Below are 19,010 nucleotides of genomic sequence, written 5' to 3' on the forward strand. Positions count from 1 at the left end.
AGCATCCTGTCTATCTCACACAGATGGGGAAGAAAGGGGGATTTTGTACTTTCCACCTTACTATCGTCTTATCTGTCTTCAGGGCTCATACCAAGCATGTTTAGACATGATCTCTGACTCTTTCAACCCACAGCTGAGGCTCTTATCACCCGTTTACCACAAAGGAATGCAATTTATGTGGAGTGCAATGTATTCACTTCAAGAATTTATTGGCCTTTGAACATGCGATTTAAATGTCTATTCGATTTAAAAGTCCTGTTGCTTAAGTGGACTTGCATGTAGGTCTTTATAGACTCAACCCGTGTGTATAGACAGCAGTAGACACCAGACAATATGTCTGTCTGATCCCTGTGGGGGCACGCTTGTTGTTTTCCAGATGTGGATGTGCTGAGGATGAAGAGGGCCATGGAGTCCCTGACGTCAGCTAACAATGACAAGGTCCTGGAGCTCCTGTTCACACTTTTTCATAAAGGCTTCTGTAGTTTGACGCATGGGGATCTCAATGGCTTTTCTAACTCTGATCTACCCTCCTTCACCCACAGGACCGGCGGATCGAGGAGCTTCAGGAGTCTATCACACGGTACAAGAAGGTCCAGGACTTGGTGAAAGGTGAAACTATGTTCAATGAGTATGAAACTAGTAATGAAGTGTTTTATCGGTATCATTGCGATAGTTCTATTTATCGGACTATATCAATCACGTTTTAGAGTGTAGAATAGTGGACTTGATAATTTTGTGTAACAATTATAACTGCCCCACCCCCAGGCACACTGAATGAAGACGATTACGATGACATCCAGGATGACAGATCCCCCTCCATTCAGGTCGCCATGGATATAGACCGGGCCACCCTGGCAGTTGTAGAGGAGACAGGAAGGATCTGTGACGAGGTAACAACCTCCCCTGTCATAACAATGTCTCACACACAGGATGGACCCGAGACTCTAGACTTCCTTACCAAAATGTAATGTTAGGAATGTGAGGGTCAACAGGCTTGGGGTATTGGTTTAGCTGGACACCAACTACCAATGAAACTGTGCTTTGCGACATTGACGAAACATTAATTTTGCGACGTTGACTCTTGTCTGTCTTTCTCTTCTTCTCTCACCCTCTCTTCCCAGATTCCATCTATTGCAGTGTTTTCAGAGCTGGAGCAGGAGAGCCTGATACAGGAACCAGACACAGACAGGTGAGGTTGGCTTTTTCCTGGACAAACTATACTCCCATGCACTATTTGTCCATTGGGTCACTGTTTTAGTTTGTCAGTATATTCATCATCTCTAGGTCTAGACTGTCGGTTAACTTTCCTTACTCTTTGCAGTCCACCAGAAGTCCCACCACATTCAGCAGGTAGCCTGGGCCACATAAACAGCAACACAGAGCAGGTAAGACTGTCCTCTTACTCCTAGGGTGATGGGGAATAGTGGGTTAACTGGAAAGACCTTGACTTGCTGCAATCAGAGTTTATGTACAGTACCAGCCAAAAGTTTGGACTCCTACACATTCAAGGGTTTTTCTTTATTTTTACTATTTTCTACATTGTAGAATAACATCAAAACTATGAAATAACACATAGGCAATCATGTAGTAACCAAAAAAAGTGTTAAACAAATCTAAATATATTTTAGAATTTAGGTTCTTCAAAGTAGCCATCCTTTGCCTTGACATCTGCACACTCTTGGCATTCTCTCAACCAGCTTCATCTGGAATGCTTTTCCAACAGTCTTGAAGGAGTTCCCACATATGTTGAGCACTTGTTGGCTGCTTTTCCTTCATTCTGCAGTCCAACTCACCCCAAACCGTCTCAATTGGGTTGAGGTTGGGTGATTTTGGAGGCCAGGTCATCTGATGCAGCAAACCAGATGGGGTGGCGTATCGCTGCAGAATGCTGTGGTAGCCATGCTATTTAAGTGTGCCTTGATTTCTAAATAAATCACTGATAGTGTCACCAGCAAAGCACCATCACACGACCTCCTCCATGCTTCATTGTGGGAACCACCCATACGGAGATTGTCCTACTCTGCAACTCACAAAGACACGGCGGTTGGATCCAAAAATCTCAAATTTGGACTCATCAGACCAAAGGACAGATTTCCACCAGTCTATTGACCATTGCTTGTGTTTCTTGGCCCAAGCAACTCTCTTCTTCTTATTGGTGTCCTTTAGTAGTGGTTTCTTGGCAGCAATTTGACCATGAGGGCCTGATTTCACGCAGTCTCCTCTGAACAGTTTGTTGATGTGTCTGTTACTTGAACTCTGAAGCATTTATTTGGGCTGCAATTTCTGAGGCAGATAACTCTAATGAACTTGTCCTCTGCAGCAGAGGTAACTCTGGGTCTTCCCTTCCTGTGGCGGTCCTCATGAGAGCCAGTTTCGTCCTAGCGCTTGATGGTTCTTGCGACTGCACTTGAAGAAACTTTAAAAGTGGTTGAAATTTTCCGAATTGACTGACCTTCATGTCTTAAAGTAATAATGGACTGTCGTTTCTCTTTGCTTTTTGAGCTGTTCTTGCCATAATTTGGGCTTCGTCTTTTACCAAATAGGGCTATCTGTATACCGCCCCAACCTTGTCAATCAATCAAATGTATTTACAAAGCCCTTTTTACATCAGCCGTTGACACAACGTGCTATACAGAAACCTAGCTTAAAACAGCAAGCAGATGTAGAAGCACGGTGGCTAGGAAAAACTCCCTAGAAAGGCAGAAACCTAGAGAGGAACCAGGCTCTGAGGGGTGGCCAGTCTTCTTCTGGCTGTGCTGAGTGGAGATTATTACATTATATGGCCAAGATGTTCATAGATGACAAGCAGGGTCAAATAATAATAATCAGTGGTTGTAGAGGGTGCAACAGGTCAGCACCTCAGGAGTAAATGTCAGTTGGCTTTTCATAGCCGAGCATTCAGTTAGAGACAGCAGGTGTGTGGTAGAGAGAGGGAGTCGAAAAACAGCAGGTCCGGGACAAGGTAGCACGTCCGGTGAACAGGTCAGGGTTCCATAGCCGCAGGCAGAACAGTTGAAACTGGAGCAGCAGCACGACCAGGTGGTTTGGGGACATCAAGGGGTCATCAGGCCAGGTAGTCCTGGGGCATGGTCCCAGGACTTGGGTTCTCCGAGATAGGAGGGGGAGAGAGGGGGAATTAGAGGGAGCATACTTAAATTCACACCTGACAAGATGGGAGAAATACTCCAGATATAACAGACTGACCCTAGCCCCCCGACACAAACTATTGCAGCATAAATACTGGAGGCTGAGACAGGAGGGGTCGGGAGACACTGGCCCTGCCCGACGATACCCCCGGACAGGGCCGGCCCAGGCAGGATATAACATAACTGATGGGCTCACAGGCATTAAGAAGGAAAGAAATTCTACAAATTCACTTTTTAACAAGGCACACCTGTTAATTGAAATGCATTCCAGATGACTACATCATTAAGCTGGTTTAGAGGATGCCAAACGTGTACAAAGCTGTCAAGGCATAAGGTGGCTACTTTGAAGAATCTCAAATAAACAAATCAATACATATATATTTTATAACACTTTTTTGGTTACTACAAGATTCCATGTGTTATTTCATAGTTCTGATGTCCACTACTATTCTACAATGTAGAAAATAGTAAAAATAAAGAAAAACCCTTGAATGAGTAGATGTCCAAACTTTTTTGTTTTACAGGGTCAGCCATAGTAGTACAGCGCTTCTGGAGCAAATTAGGGTTATGTGCCTTGCTCAGGCGCACATCGGCAGATTTTTCACCTTGTCGACTCGGGTATTAGAACCAGCAACCATTTGGTTAATGGCCCATTGTTCTGGCCCATTGTTGTAGTCTTAAATCACATACCCCCCCCCATTTTTGTCACCAAAACTAAGACACTAGAGCTTCTTATCTTTGACCTTTTTGACCTCTCAACATGGGAGAGTCTCAAAGGCGTGTCTCTCAAACGGGCCAGTCATACAGATACAGGTTCTATCTCTTATCTCCCCCACATGGAGGGCGGAGTCACTGAGCCCCACTGTGACGGCTGACAGGATTCCGGACTGTCTGTCAGGATGATATGGAATCATAATAGGATTCCTGAGCAATGGTTGTTTGACAGTTGTTACACCACCGCCACCTGGTGGTACAACAGAACTATGGAGCTGGTTATATTGGGAGATTGACTTTGTTTACTGGCATGCCAAATATTTTATTAGGTTAATGTGCTCACAATGACCCCTCACCCCTTTTCTAGACCACAGTTGAGGAGCCCACCTCCCCATCAAACCCCAGCAGTAATGAAAGCTTTGGGACCAAGAAGGCCCGCTCCTCCTTTGGACGTGGTTTCTTCAAGATGCGTGGAGGCAAGAGGACGTCCAGCGCCCCAAATCTGGGTGAGTCATCATTGGGGGGGGCAGGAAGGGCACGGGGAGAATGGTACTCGTTTCTCTGCACGGGGTGGTGTGAACAATAAATATTACTCCATGTTCATGATGTAAAAAAAATATTCACAGTTCCATTCCTTAATGTGTGTTTTCTTATGTCTGTCTGTCTGTCTGGTAGTATTCACACTAGTGACTATGTTCTATCCTTGCTCTCTCTATTCTCCATGGTTCTATGTGATGTGAAGATCGCAGCCGGAGTGCGAGTGCGCCTACGTTGGGTACAGTACAGTAGTCTGCAGCGCAGAGCCCCACAGACGGGCCAGGCCTGCAGTATGGCAGATCAGGATGAACGCTGGATGTGTGCAGGGATACTAGCACAACAATGTGATCACCATCTAACGTTACTACACAACTAGACCCATCGTAGACTAAATAAAAAGGCTGTCTGTTTTTCTGAACCCTCTTGAGGCTGATTGGGTCATAGATGGTAAATGGTTACATTGTTGTGTGAAGAATCCCTAGATATTCCCCTACCTCCATTTTCCTACTCTTCATTTTTCATTTGTATCAAGCAAGTGAAAAGTTGAGTTGATCGCTGGTGTGAGCGGGGTGGTTTTTAGTGTGATTTCTTTCCCCTTTTAAATCATATCCAGTTGTTCCTTATCCATGACGTGACACCATCTGCAATGATGCCGCTTAACTCTGCTAGCTGTCCTTAAAGATGCGCCTCTGAGATTTGTCTTTTACATTTGGAAGTCTATGAATTTGCATCAAAGTTCATGTCAACCAGTCCTGCATGAGTTGAGTTGTGGTGCTTTTGAGTGGTTCTTGGCGTACTCATAGTGGTGGTGTTTAGTGGAAGATGTAGTCCAGAAGTGGTTATGGTGGCCATTACAGCTGTAGTCCTTGGACAGTGTTGGCCTCGTGTTTCCTGTGGTGGTGGATTGTCAGATGTCAGCTATTGATCTAACAGGGGTGTGTGTGTTTGAATCCAGCTGAGACCGAGCGTAAGGGCACAGACCACTTGGACTTGGCTGGTGCCCCGCCACACAAACCTCAGGGAGGAGACAGCAGCCAGACCCTACCTTCCTCACCGGAGGCCAAGAAGAAGTCCAGAGGCTTTATGAAGTTCTTAGGCAGGTGGGTCAAAATGTTCTCTATATTCCCTAAGTTTAGAAAGAGGTGAGGAGATGGTATGCAAGGAATTGGGGGAAAGATAAATTAAGATGGAGCCAGGGTTTTTAAATGAAACTATTGCTTTATTAACTGTAATACAAGGACAGAGGGTTTGCTGTAACACGAGGATCGAGCATGGCAGGATATTTAGGCTTGCTGTGTTCTGACCCATCTAGGCTGAAGAGAAGTCACTCCACCTCGCTAGACCTGGAGGAGACTGAGTTCAGGAGGGGAGGAGTCAGAGCCACAGCCGGCCCCCGACTGGGCTGGTCACGTGACCTGCAGCACAGCGCCGAGTATGTGAAGCTCACCTCTTGCTAGACTGTCTGTGTATCTGTCTGTGAACTAGAGATGTAGAGGAAGGGATCAGAAGTTTATTGGAACTAAGTCTACAGTATCACAGTTTTAGGGTATTAGGATTTTGTGGTGTCAGAGGAGCAAATGGGAATGAAAGATGTACTGTTTACCCTCCACGTTAAAGGTGAGTGTGCTCTCCCCCCTCAGTGATGTGGACGCTCCCTTTGCGCAGTGGAGTAAGGAGCAGGTGTGTGTGTGGCTGCAGGAGCAGGGCCTGGGGCTGCACGTGGCTCAAGCCCAGCAGTGGATCCGCTCAGGATTCACCCTGCTGCAGGCCTCCCAGCACGACCTGGAGAAGGTAGGACGGCTCAGTGGAGCATCCAGGAGGCGTCTCGTGCATTCTGTGTCGCTAGACATTTTAATGAAACTCCCGATGTTAAAGCTTATAGTTGCTAATGTTGACTTTGCTACCTGTGTCCTGACACATCTATTTTCTCTATCACTCTCTTCCTAACTGTACAGTATGTGAGATGTCTTAAACAACCCATACATGTTTCTGTGGCAACAGGAGTTGGGGATCAAACAGCCCCTCCACAGGAAGAAGCTGCAGCTGGCTCTCCAGGCACTGGGATCAGAGGAGGATGTCAGCAAGGCCAAACTGGACCACAACTGGGTGACCAGTGAGTGACCACAGCCTCAGTTATCAAAAAGCCTTGACAGTGAAAAATTGAATAACCTTTCTGTGACTTGTGATTGATTTGAGTTGTTTTGGTGTTTCTCAGGATGGCTTGATGATATTGGTCTGCCACAGTATAAGAGCCATTTTGATGAGGGGAGGGTCGATGGACGAATGCTACAGTACATGACTGTGGTGAGTCTTAATTTGCAGTCGTCGGTCTAACGCGGCTAAAATGAATTAGAATCAATGTCAAAGGGGGTGAGTAAAGTCCATTAAATAACAAATCCTTGCTTTTGTGTGATTATTTTATTTTTCTCTCCCTGTATGTCTAGTGTCCTTATTTCTTATTGATTGACGGTAGTCATTCTCCTGACTGAGAAGAGTATGTGTGTTTGTCTCCTTCAGGATGACCTGCTTTCTCTAAAGGTGGGCAGTGTTCTCCACCACCTCAGCATCAAGAGGGCCATCCAGGTCCTCCGGCTCAACTTCTACGAGCCCAACTGCCTCCGCCGACGGCCCTCTGACGAGGTACGGTTTAGTCACTTCTAAATAAATAAACAATTTAATTTTTCCCTCCCTGTGCTTTCATATCCACCATACACATGGTCTCTCACTTCACCAGTTCAGTTACATTTCAGTGGTGTTATTTGTAAAGGGGAAAATAAACTTTTCAGTTTTTATTAACACCAACTTAAAAGAAAATGTCTTCCCAGAACAACATCACACCAGGGGAGATCTCCCAGTGGACCAATCACAGAGTGATGGAGTGGCTGAGATCAGTGGACCTGGCTGAGTACGCTCCTAACCTGAGGGGCAGCGGTGTGCACGGGGGGGTCATGGTGAGTGGGGGGGGGGGTGTCTCTGTTTGAATTGGCTTGCCACTGACTCATTTCAGGAACACACCTTCATTAGCGTATACATACACTGACTGCCTTTTACTGGTGTCTCTCACTCTTCGTTTGCATCTCTCCTTGTCTCAGGTGCTGGAGCCTCGCTTCAACGTGGAGTCCCTAGCCCTTCTGCTCAACATCCCTCCCAGCAAGACCCTGCTGCGCCGCCACCTGGCCACCCACTTCCACCTGCTCATCGGCTCCGCTGCTCAGCGCAGCAAACAGGAGTGTCTGGAGAACCCTGACTACACCCTGCTCACTGCCACCGCCAAGGTCAAGGTAGGGTCAACTCGCAGCTGGTAAGGCATCAGCTTGTTAGACATACAGAGATTTGGGGATCAGTGTAGGTTTATTGATCTGATCAGTGACCTTGGCTGTGTCCTACTGCTCTAAATTGGCCTCATGACCACTTATATGTGAATGGACTGGATAGGATTTTGTCCTTTCAGATCAGTGGTCAGCAGGAAAAGGAGATGAGGACAGACGGCTTTTTAGTACTATTGGCACACAGCCGTTTGTCCCCATTTGACTGACTGACTCCCATCATCCTCTCTCCTCCTCCAGCCCAGAAGGCTGCCGTTTGGTGGCTTCGGGACCCTGCGTAAGAAGCGCCAGGAGGACAGCGAGGAGTACGTGTGCCCCATGGACGTGGAGATGCCCAAGAACAGCAGCTTCCAGGGGGGCCTGAGAATCTATGAGGACAACCTGGACCAGGTAGGGGACTGCCATTAACCCCTTCAACTTCAGGGAATATGGGTGTTTTTAGTGTGGCTTTTTTTTTTTTTACCCTTTCAACTGAGGCGCTAACTATTTAAAAAGTATTAATGAAAATCATCCTTTAGGTGAGGTTAGAGCACTCCAATGAACAGATGAGAGGGTGGAATGTGGTACCACAAGAGGATAGTGTTTTTACTTTTAATTTTCCATGTGAAGTGCTCTTGAACACTGTCTGTACTCTTAGATGGAGGACTCGGAAGGGGCTGTGAGGCAGATAGGAGCATTTTCTGAGGAAATCGACAACCTGACGGTAAGAAATCATTAAAAAGCTCACATGAGGCCTCCGGAGTGGCCTAGAGGTGTCACTACAGACCCGGGTTCGATCCCGGGCTGTATCACAACTGGCTGTGATCGGGAGTCCCATAGGGCGGTGCACAATTGGCCCAGCATCGTCCGGATTAGGGGAGGCTTTGGCCCGGGGGGGGTTTACTTGGCTCATCGCGCTCCAGAGGCTGGCCAGGTCATCAGTTGAACGGTGTTTCCTCCAACACATTGGTGTGGCTGGCTCCCGGGTTAAGCGGACGGGTGTTAAGAAGTCCTATTTCGGAGGACACATGACTCTAACTTCACCTTTCCCGAGCCCATTGGGGAGTTTCATGAGACAAGATTGAAAAGGGGGGTAAAATACCCCCCCACCCCACAAAAACTCACATGATCACACATCAAATCACTTATGTGCCTCTCAGCAAGCTGTGCTCTAGCAAAACAACCATGGCACTTTTCTGGCAGTGTTATTAATCTCTTTGTTTTCCTGTGTGACTTCAGTGTGTTGTTTTCTCCTGCATGTTTCAGAGCATGCTGAAGGAGGATGAATTCTTCAGCGAGGTCTCCTCTCGCTCCCCCGAGGCCAGCGTCACCGATGACGACTCCAACGTGTGAGGGAGGGTTCCCGCCAATGAAATGTATTAACTTTAGATGACTGACGGGGTGCTGTTTTGCAGCCACCACACAGCCATTTTGTTACCCCTCAATTATAAAAGATTTTAGAAGCTGTAGAAATGATTTAATGTCTACATTTGTTTTTGACAAGTATATTCTATTAGACACCTTTTAATGCATACTTTGAAATGATGTGTAAAAATACAAGGGAGTACTAATGATACTGTCCCCACTACAACAAATACCTAAATGCATGTCACTTTGTCCTTGAAACATTTGATTGAAGTGCTGTAGAATTCAAGTCATTCCTATGGAGGAGTGCTCCTTCTGAGGAGCACCAATATGGCTGACGGGTGGCTTCAAAGCCTCTCATTGGCCATTACATAGCATCAGCAATCCAGGGTTTATACACATCATTGGCCCCAGCTGGCGTTGCCATGCAACCCCCCCCCCCACACACACCTTGATAAGCTGTCTTCTACAACCTGAGACCACCTATGCCCTTACGTCGTTTCAGCAATTTACGATCTCTTGTTCTGCATTCCCAAGTGAAGTTATTTATTTAAGTTGTTGAAATGTAGCGCATGACTTGATTTCAACATGGGAGCATTTACTTTATACTTCCATACTTTTGTGTTAAAGAACTTTTTTTTCTATATATGTTTGAATATCCACATGAGTCCCTGTACTTACATGGTATGCCATTGTCCTGACTTTTTATTTTTGGAACCCTCACACCTATATAACCTAAAAGATTGGTCAACTCGCAGTGGGACACTTAGACTGCAATGTTTTGACTTTAATCCATAATTTTCTCTCCATGTTGTCTCATTTGATGCTCCTGTTTGTGTCCCAAAGTAATTCAATATTATCACGTTGGTTTATCATGCCATGTGGAATTTTAGGAACATGGAAGCCCAATGTTCCAGAATGTAAACATCACCAGAATGCAATGATATTGTTTTGCAAGCCTTAACCATATCAGTGAACACAATGTAATGTACTGTGTACTGTTTCTATGCATCTTTTTGTGAATTGTCAATAAAAACATGGTAAAATGATGGGCTACATGACTGTGTATACTAGCCTATTACAGATGGGTGAGCTATGTACATTTGAGATACTTCAGCAAGGTCTGAGTTGAGCACTTATGTCAATAGATCCTTACACCAGCCAGAGACCCACTTTGTATTGGTGATAATGCAATTTCAGAATGTGGGAGGGACATGTCCCCAGTGAAAGTTGCACCCCTGGAAATGGGATTTGAACCCACAGCCATTACTTCAACCCAGCAACTCGATCAGTCAAGGCTGTGCTTCCATCAGGATGTTAAAAGATCAGAATTAGGCAATTTATTGCATTTATTTTATTGGTCTCAACATGTTGCATAATGAAACCATATTTCAAGTGCTGTAAAGACATTTACGCACATGGAAAGACTCCAGTAACAGCTTCAAGATATCCTCCCTTTAGTCACTCGTTCTGCAACAATATGGAATAAGTACATCAATGTGCAAAGTTATACATTACACTTTAGGGACTAGTTTGCAGTGGAAGCAACTGAGCAGTATTATGGTCATGTCTTCAGCTGTGCATACAAAGTATTGCTAAGGCACTCAACTATACTGAAAAAAAAAACATGCAAAGTTTGTTTCATGAGCAGAAATGTTCCAATTACACAGCTTATTTTCTGTAAAAAAAAAAAAAGCTTCACCGTTGCCATGATTACATAGGTGCACCTTGTGCTGGGGACACAGGCCAGGAGTATTTGTCTAACAAAGCCCTTTTGTGGGGAAAATCTCATTGATAGGCCTACTTTTTGGGAGCCAATGTCATGTGAAATCCATAAACTAGGGCTGAGTTCATAGGAGGAAATCAGTTTATATTTTGTTCAGTACACAAGTATCAGTCACAATTAGTTTGACAGGAAGAACATTCAAATAATTGTTTCCTCCAACTACCAGTTACTCAATTCAGAATGATAAATCAGAAAATGCTTTAGACACCACTCATTTCAGGATTCTGTTTTGGAAATTAAGGCACACCAAATTACAGAAAATGGTCCACTAATTCTGCTGTAGGCTAAGTGAAATGATTTGAACAGATGATCAAGCGCTGATGCAAGAGAGTTTTAATAAATGTTGGGTGTGGCTGATCATTGAGTCCCTTTAACCCCTCGCCTAGGATGGCTTCTAAAAGGTGAACCTCCGGCTGCTGGCGTGGCCCACTTTGTCCAGGTTGGGGTTACAGGCAAACTGGATCATGGGAGGCGGTCCGCACAGGAGGATGAGAGTGTCGTCTCCAGGGGGTGGAAGGTGGTCCCTCACCATGTCTTCACTGATGAAGCCTTGGCTGTACTCCCACTCTGATGATTAAAGAGACATTAAACTTTAAGTCACTCCGGACCAGACAAGATTCTTTCTAAGCCTTCTCTTAAAATCTTTGTGAGCCTTTAACAGCATTTATTGACACTTCAACAGGGCAAACAAACATTTCCCTATATCAGCTCATGTTCACTGAAACATAATAGTTATGGGCATCTCTTACCCTCAGGAGCCCTGTCCAGGGTGAACCATAGCTTGAACCGGGTTGGGTGATTAGCTGCGATCTCCTCCAACTCCGGTCGAAGCAAGATGTCTTTCTCAGTCTGAGGGAGAATAGGATAGAGAAGGTATTAGGGACTACTAGCCCATGTTTGAACTCCTTGACATCAGATTCAAACCAGATGAGGAAAGCGGTGTAAACTCACCTGGTTGGCGAAGAGCAGATGACACACTGTCTGGTCCTGGGGATCCTTCATTATAGCTGTGATGAGCTGCAGCATGGGAGTGATTCCTGAGGGAACAGGATACAATAGAACACATGTCAACCCATCACAGATGGCCATTCTGCTATGTACAGATTGAGCATGGTGGCTTTTGTTTTACCAGTCCCTCCTGCGATCATGCCCACTTGCTTGGCAGTTTTGATCACAGGCTCCGCCTTTTTTTCTGCCTTGATGGCAAAAGCACCTGTTGAAACACCCAATAAACAAACTAATTTAGTAAAGGAGTGGCTTGCGTGCACTTCATCATTGACCTAGCTCAGAGCAGTGACCACTTAAGAAACATTTTCAGCTAGGGCCTAAATATACATAACAGGGTATTTAATGCAAGATCTACCACACAGTGGCAATGTTGGGCAAACGTGATGACTCACCGTTTCCTTGGTAGACCAGCAGGCCGCTGGGCCCTCTGAAATCAATAGTGTCGCCAATCCGGAGGCTCTCCAAGTACTGACTCATCTTCCCACCTTCAGGAAACTTTGGATTAACGTTCTTGTAGTAAATCTGGGAAGCAAGAAGAACATTTGTTGGGAAAACTGGTTGAGGAGATGGAGGTTGAATTATAGTACAGAGAAAGCTTCTTCAGATGATGCGTGTACCTTCACTACCAGGTCTACGAAGCCTACGTCGTCATCACTCGACACAGGTGTGTACGGTCTGACCACCAGGACTCCATCCAGTTTGGCAGACAGGTATATGTGTTGCCCTGGGAACGTAAACAGTCAAAGTATGGTGGCCACTTAAATGAAGAGTTGTTGTGATAGGGCGAACACAACAAACAGATATATTTTTGTATGATTTCAGATTCAGACCAGGATTATTCAATGTTACATTATAGTCTAATAGTGTTTTTATATAAATGCTCAAAAGTTGAACAGCGACATCAATTGAAGTAACTCACCAATGGGTAGCCCAAGGACTTGATCCTTTTCTCGCAGGGCAAAACGGAATTTCCTTGTGTCATGACTGATGATCTATGAGAACCACAACACAGCATTTCACAGCTGCACTGACATGATATAGATCCCTCAAACTCAACTTTGGACCTCAAAGATAGTTCCACCACATTCTCTCACTGTTTTCCTCTAAAATCAGGGCTATATTTAGACCTGGGACACCCAAGTGTGCAATTAATTATCAGGTTGTACAGAAAACCAGCAGGCTCCGGACCTCATAGGGTGAGTTGAATACCCCTGATATAAAGCACACACACTGTTGACTGACTGTTAGCCTTGATCTACAGTAGCAGTCTGTACAAGAGCAATAACTTCAAACTATAATCCAGACTGGTTGCATATTGACCTCTGCACTAAATGGACAAACCGCAGTCTGTAGCAATGCAGCAGCTGCCCAGTCCAAGTCCTAAAGGGCTTGTGACACAGACCAGCCTAACTTATGTGTTTGGTCTTTGTGCAGTTCCAGTAATGGTAAGGAGCATTTCCACAGTAACAGAGTGATGCTGAGACTCAAACAAAACAACAATGATTACAAAGCATAGAACTCAGTGCAAATGCAAAGTTTGGTAACAGAATGACGGTTTGTGTGATCATTATGTTACTAAACATTGCATCTGCACTGTTCAGGTAAATTAGTTTTTTTTTGAGTGTGGAAATTGTTAAAAGTAGTCATTGTGCATAGTTTGTTTAACTTTGCAATCATTGGTTTTTGTTTTACATAAATGTTAAGGTGAAAAATCTGAGTCGGAGCATCACTCTGTTTCATAGAATTGCCTTTCTAGAACAGCACTGGGCATCCCAGATCAAACATGTCTTATCTAGTCACAATTGTTACTCATTATTTCTTAGTCCAATTAGTTTCATTCACTCTATTATATTAATAATGTGAACATGGTTTCACCACAACACAGTAACAATAACCTGATCACAACACTGAATTCTTACCTCTTTATCTATCAGCTTTAATGCATATTTGATGTTGGGGTCCTCGAGGGTGATGGCAGGTTTCTTCTTTGAGAGGAAGAGGCTCAGGATGAGGTTGATGATGTTGTCGATACTGCTCCGAATGAGCTGCGGAGATGGGAAAGGAAGGTTTGCCTTTTCAGTTGAAGTTATTGTGGAAATAAGGATGTCGATCTTTACCATGTTGAACATTGTAAAGACTGCTGCCATGATTGGGAGGGGAAAATTAGACTGTACCAACAAAAACAGGTTTTTAACAGTTATTAGGATATACCTCATTTTTGTACTGATATACAATGCATCAATCAGTGTGATATTACACCTAACTTGACAAATAGTTTAGTCATAATGGATAGGCACAACGCTTCCCTAAAATTAGGGGAGTGGTTGTCAGAGGAACACTGGGGAAACCCGAATTTCCCCGAGCTGCGCAGCGGTAAGGCACTGCATCTCAGTGCAAGAGGCGTCACTACAGTCCCTGGTTCGATTCCAGGCTGTATCACATCTGGTGGTCACTGGGAGTCCCATAGGGCTACGCAGCGTTCCAATTGGCACAGCGACGTCCGGGTTTGGCCTTCATTGTAAATAAGAATGTGTTCTTAACTGACTTGCCTAGTTAAATAAATACGCACACACCCCAACATTGGAACAAACTGCTGCGCTCTACACTATTCGATAGCTAGTAGCTAGCTAACTTAATAACGACATGGTAGAGCCACAGCGGCGTGCACTGCTTTGACAAGTGTGCAGAGATCTCCATGCTGGCTATTTTAATCAGAAATTAACCCGACTGTCAATCACGTAAACTAGGTAACGTTAACTCACTCCCTAGCGCCATGCAACGCCCAAACATCTCAATAAAAGGCAAAGCAAAAGCTTTGGTTATCAAGTTAGGTAGTTATAATGACAGTTTACTATATACCATATGACTGACTTACTACAGCTACGGTGGATTACAAACCTGATGGTTCACGACGAAGATATGTTACTAGCTACACTGTAGTCTACAGTACTAGTTAGCCAACCATAGCTAGCTTGCCTGCCGTTCGCTATAGATTCCTTGTGCAGTGTCAAATCGCACAACTGTAGCTCAGCCTAAGCCAATGTAAAAATATAATATTTAGCTAGTTGGCAATTATACTTACCCCAATGATGTAAGACAGCATCTTGTTTTTAACACCTTACAAGGCAACAGCGAAAAGTATGTTCTCCGAGGAAAAACCGTCGCGCTGTCAAAGTACTGACTCCGGGGCTTTCAAGGCAACTGGGAACTCGGAAAAAATACGAGGTCAAATCATGACGTCAGTGATCTTCAGATCGGAAAGTTGGAGTTCAAGAAGAGGCCCGAATTCACGAGTTGGAATTCCGAGTTGGATGACCGATCTTTCGCACTCTGAGTTTTTTTTTCTCGTAAATTCACAGCTCTCTTGAACGCACTGAAATCGTACATCAGATATTTTTGAGTTCACAGTTGTTTTGAACGCGTCATAAGGTGAATTCACCAATTTGTAAGTCACTCTGGATAAGAGCGTCTGCCAAATGACTTAAATGTAAATGTAAATAAGGAATTAGCGCTCAACCCCTGAAGTTGTAAACACGCTTTTCAAAATAAGAGTCCATGCACGACCCATGAATTTGTATGAAAACTGCTTTGAACATGCCTGTCTGGCTACAATGAACGAAGTCGCGTTTAATGCAGCATAGCCATTGTAAAGGGGAATTCCGCCACTTTTCAACCTTTTATTCATTATCTTCAGCATCAAACTCGACCTACAAGTGTGAAAACAAAGGTCCTAAGAAATGATTCTCGGAGACATCACAGTGTAGGATTAAAAGTTTTTTTTTAATGTGATTTTTCAAATCCTGCAACGAGTTTCTAGTCAGAGAGGGTATTTTCTTGCTCCTCACCTCACATAGTGTTCGAAATCACTGTTTTAAAAATGTTTTAACTGTTGATGATGTCGTCGGGTAGAACTTTTAACTTATTTTTCTACAGAACATAGAAATAAGCTGGAGCAAAGTCTCATTGCTGTCTGGTAAATATTGTATATCTAATAAGGTGAAATAAGTATCATACAAACTCATTCATAGAATCTACCCCATAAAGACCTTTATTATACACAGAATTAAAATGGCTTTTGTTAACAAATGTGTATTTTGTGGTTGTGACCCAGAAACTCTTGACCATTTATTTTGGGACTGTTCTTATGTCAGACGATTTTGGAGTGAGTTAGAATATGTTATTTTAAAAGAAATGACTATTAATGTTAATCTAAGAGACTCTAATATTATGTTTTATTTTGATCCAAATGATATGGACCCTGATTTATCTTTCATTGTTCATTTGCTTATCTTTCATGGAAGATTATTTATCCATAAAATTAAGTGGGCAGATAACAAACCCCACTTCACATTATTTAAGATACAATTTAAATATAATTTGTTAAATGATCAGTAAATGTAAAAACCAAAAAGCAATATGCACCATAAAGGTTTTAGTCAAATTGAAAATGTATCTCGATATGTAATAGCTGTCTGTCTGTTAGGTTTATGTACTTTTGTTTGTATATTTCTGTTTTTGTATTTGTTGTGTTCATAAGAAGAAGAAAAATGCACCATTTTCACATATTTAGACACTGGTATTGTGCTGGAGATATTCGAAAATGGAGCCAATTGACATATTAGGTAAGTCCAGTAGATGGCAGCAAAGACTCGTGTAAATCAGGGCCTTTAAAAGTCAAAGGATGGCCTGGGCTGATATAGAGTGCACTGCATGCATTTAGGTAAACTATGTAAGCAAATGATGATAAATAGTACACTAATAAAGGTTTTAATTGAATTGTTTGAATTAAATAGTACGTGTTACCTGATACTTTGATGGACAAGCCACCATTCTAACAGAGGGACCTCACCTCAGTAGTAAACAACATTCATACTTCACTCCAAATGCCCAAGTCTTTGTAGTGAAGAATATCATGCAGAATCAGTGTAAAAACGGTCTTGTGTCTCCATCTTGTAGAGAGAGCTGCAACATGCAAGGTCTTCGCAGGGTTGGGTAGATTACCTTCTTAATGTAATCCATTCCAGTTACTTGTTACCTGTCCAGAATTGTAATTAGTAACATAACTTTTGGATTAATCAAACACAGTAATGTTATCTTGTTACTTTCATTTACTTCTGGATTACTTTACCCTTAAGAGGCATTAGAAGAAGAAAAATGCGTGTACATAACTTTTGGATTAATCAAACACAGTAATGTTATCTTGTTACTTTCATTTACTTCTGGATTACTTTACCCTTAAGAGGCATTAGAAGAAGAAAAATGCGTGTGTCATAGTGGTCGCTGACATGTGGTCAGACTCGCTCAGGTGGAACAAACTTAAACTTGCGCCTTTTTTCAATGTTGAATTGAATGTCATTGAGAAAACAGAAAGGTTTCATAATGGGTTTTTTTTCTTCTAGGAAACATCCTAAAAGGTATCCAAGAAGTAATCTAGTTTTTCGAAAGTATCTCTAATCTCAAATCATGTCAAACTTTATTTGCCACGCGCCAAATACAACAAGTGTAGACTTTACTGTGAAATGCTTACTTACAAGTTCTTAACCAACAGTGCAGTTCAAGAAGAAGAAAATATTTACCAAGTAGGCTAAAATAAAAGGTAATAATAAAACGTAATACAATAAGAACAACAATAACAAGGCTACATACAGGGGGCACCAGTACCGAGTCAATGTGCAGGGGTATAGGCTAGTTAAAGTTAATCCATACATATAGGTGGGGGCGAAGTGACTATGCATAGGTAACTAACAAACAGAGAGTAGCAGCAGTGTGCCAAGGGGAGTCTAATGTCTGTGTGTTCAGCAGTCTAATGTCTTGGGGGTAGAAGCTGTTGAGGAGCCTTTTGGTCCTAGACATGGCACTCCGGTACCGCTTACCGTGCTGTAGCAGAGAAAACAGTCTATAACTTGTGTGACTGGAGTCTCTGACAATTTTATGGGCTTTACTCTGATACCACCTATTATATAGGTCCTGGATGGCAGGAAGCTTGGCCACAGTGATGTACTGGGCTGTTCGCACTACCCTCTGTAGCGCCTTACAGTCAGATGCCAATCTGATTACAATATTTTAGCTGGTAACCTAACTGATTACAGTTATATTTTTATGTAATCAGATTACATGTAACATGTAAATTACTCCTCAACCCTGATCTTCTGTGACCATACTAAACAGCATGAGCCAAGAATATACTCCGCTTTTTTGCCCACTAAAGAGGAGTAGACTAGAGTGGCTCAGAGTTTAAGGCTGGTGTCCCAGGTTTATTATAGTTGACTTATTATAGTAGAGTTACACTGAGTTTACAAAACATTAAGAACATAGGGATAGGGCGGTGTGCAGTCCAACAAAGATTGTGTCGTTCGTGGGTCTGTTGGGATGGTATGCAAATTGTACTGTGTCAAGGGTGTAGGGTAGGGTGGAGGGGATATGGTCCTTGACTTGCCTTTCAAATCACTTCATGATGACAGAAGTGAGTGCTATGGTGCGATAGTCATTTATCTAGTTCAGTTATCTGAGCTTGCTTGGGTACAGGCACGATGGTGGTCATCTTGAAACAACTGGCGAAGACAGACTGGGATTGGGAGAGTATGAACATGTCCATAAACACTAGAGCCAGTGGTCTGCGCACGCTCTGAACTAGGCTATATGATATGAGCCTTCGCTAGAATGGCAATGTTAATTCGCTAGAATGGCAATTGTTAAGAATTGTTCTTGAACCTTCAACATAGAAATGCTACCAATTATTTTTTTTTACTCGTTATAAATGATGGAGTCAACAAGGATTCACCAAATTATATTTTTAAAGAGGAAGCAAAATATTTTAAGCATATGTTTTCTTTTCAGTCTCCTCCATTTCCACGGAATGATGCTAACTGTAAGCATTTCTTTCCTAATAAAAATAATAATAATGTGAAATTAACACATTTACAGAAAGACCAGTGTGAAGGCCAACTTACAGAAGATGAACTTTTTGAGGCAGTTAAAAAATATATATATTTATTTATTTATTTCACCTTTATTTAACCAGGTAGGCTAGTTGAGAACAACTTCTCATTTACAACTGCGCCCTGGCCAAGATAAAGCATAGCAGTGTGAACAGACAACAACACAGAGTTACACATGGAGTAAACAATAAACAAGTCAATAACACAGTAG

The 19,010-nt window shown here is 43.2% G+C and overlaps 2 protein-coding genes across 6 annotated transcripts in view; one reads left to right on the forward strand and one right to left on the reverse strand.

Annotated features, from left to right (window-relative positions):
* Window positions 1-10,116, forward strand: part of LOC135515808 (liprin-beta-1-like) — a 30,166-nt gene extending 20,050 nt beyond the window's left edge. For 4 of the 5 annotated variants that reach the window (XM_064939545.1, XM_064939549.1, XM_064939550.1 and 1 more), the window contains 18 exons: window positions 377-438; window positions 543-609; window positions 766-890; window positions 1,122-1,189; window positions 1,322-1,385; window positions 4,228-4,366; window positions 4,603-4,635; window positions 5,353-5,497; window positions 5,710-5,829; window positions 6,038-6,188; window positions 6,399-6,510; window positions 6,613-6,701; window positions 6,915-7,037; window positions 7,223-7,348; window positions 7,490-7,678; window positions 7,964-8,113; window positions 8,361-8,426; window positions 8,969-10,116. In XM_064939545.1, coding sequence (XP_064795617.1) covers window positions 377-438; window positions 543-609; window positions 766-890; window positions 1,122-1,189; window positions 1,322-1,385; window positions 4,228-4,366; window positions 4,603-4,635; window positions 5,353-5,497; window positions 5,710-5,829; window positions 6,038-6,188; window positions 6,399-6,510; window positions 6,613-6,701; window positions 6,915-7,037; window positions 7,223-7,348; window positions 7,490-7,678; window positions 7,964-8,113; window positions 8,361-8,426; window positions 8,969-9,055 — 1,916 coding nt within the window. In that variant the 3' untranslated portion in view covers window positions 9,056-10,116. The remainder of the gene's footprint in view (window positions 1-376; window positions 439-542; window positions 610-765; window positions 891-1,121; window positions 1,190-1,321; window positions 1,386-4,227; window positions 4,367-4,602; window positions 4,636-5,352; window positions 5,498-5,709; window positions 5,830-6,037; window positions 6,189-6,398; window positions 6,511-6,612; window positions 6,702-6,914; window positions 7,038-7,222; window positions 7,349-7,489; window positions 7,679-7,963; window positions 8,114-8,360; window positions 8,427-8,968) is intronic. The other variant, XM_064939546.1, reaches the window with a different exon arrangement.
* A 290-nt stretch (window positions 10,117-10,406) lies between these two features.
* On the reverse strand, window positions 10,407-15,340 carry LOC135515809 (NADH-cytochrome b5 reductase 3-like). The gene is made up of 9 exons (XM_064939551.1): window positions 14,944-15,340; window positions 13,781-13,906; window positions 12,781-12,853; window positions 12,479-12,585; window positions 12,254-12,383; window positions 11,983-12,066; window positions 11,805-11,890; window positions 11,603-11,702; window positions 10,407-11,420 (listed from the first exon to the last, which is right to left on the reverse strand). The coding sequence occupies exons 1-9, from the start codon at window positions 14,962-14,964 to the stop codon at window positions 11,248-11,250; spliced, it is 900 nt and encodes a 299-aa protein (XP_064795623.1). The 5' UTR covers window positions 14,965-15,340; the 3' UTR covers window positions 10,407-11,247.
* Between the last annotated feature and the right edge of the window lie 3,670 nt (window positions 15,341-19,010).

Source organism: Oncorhynchus masou, chromosome 27 (assembly GCF_036934945.1).
Source record: "Oncorhynchus masou masou isolate Uvic2021 chromosome 27, UVic_Omas_1.1, whole genome shotgun sequence".
Lineage (NCBI taxonomy): Eukaryota > Metazoa > Chordata > Actinopteri > Salmoniformes > Salmonidae > Oncorhynchus > Oncorhynchus masou.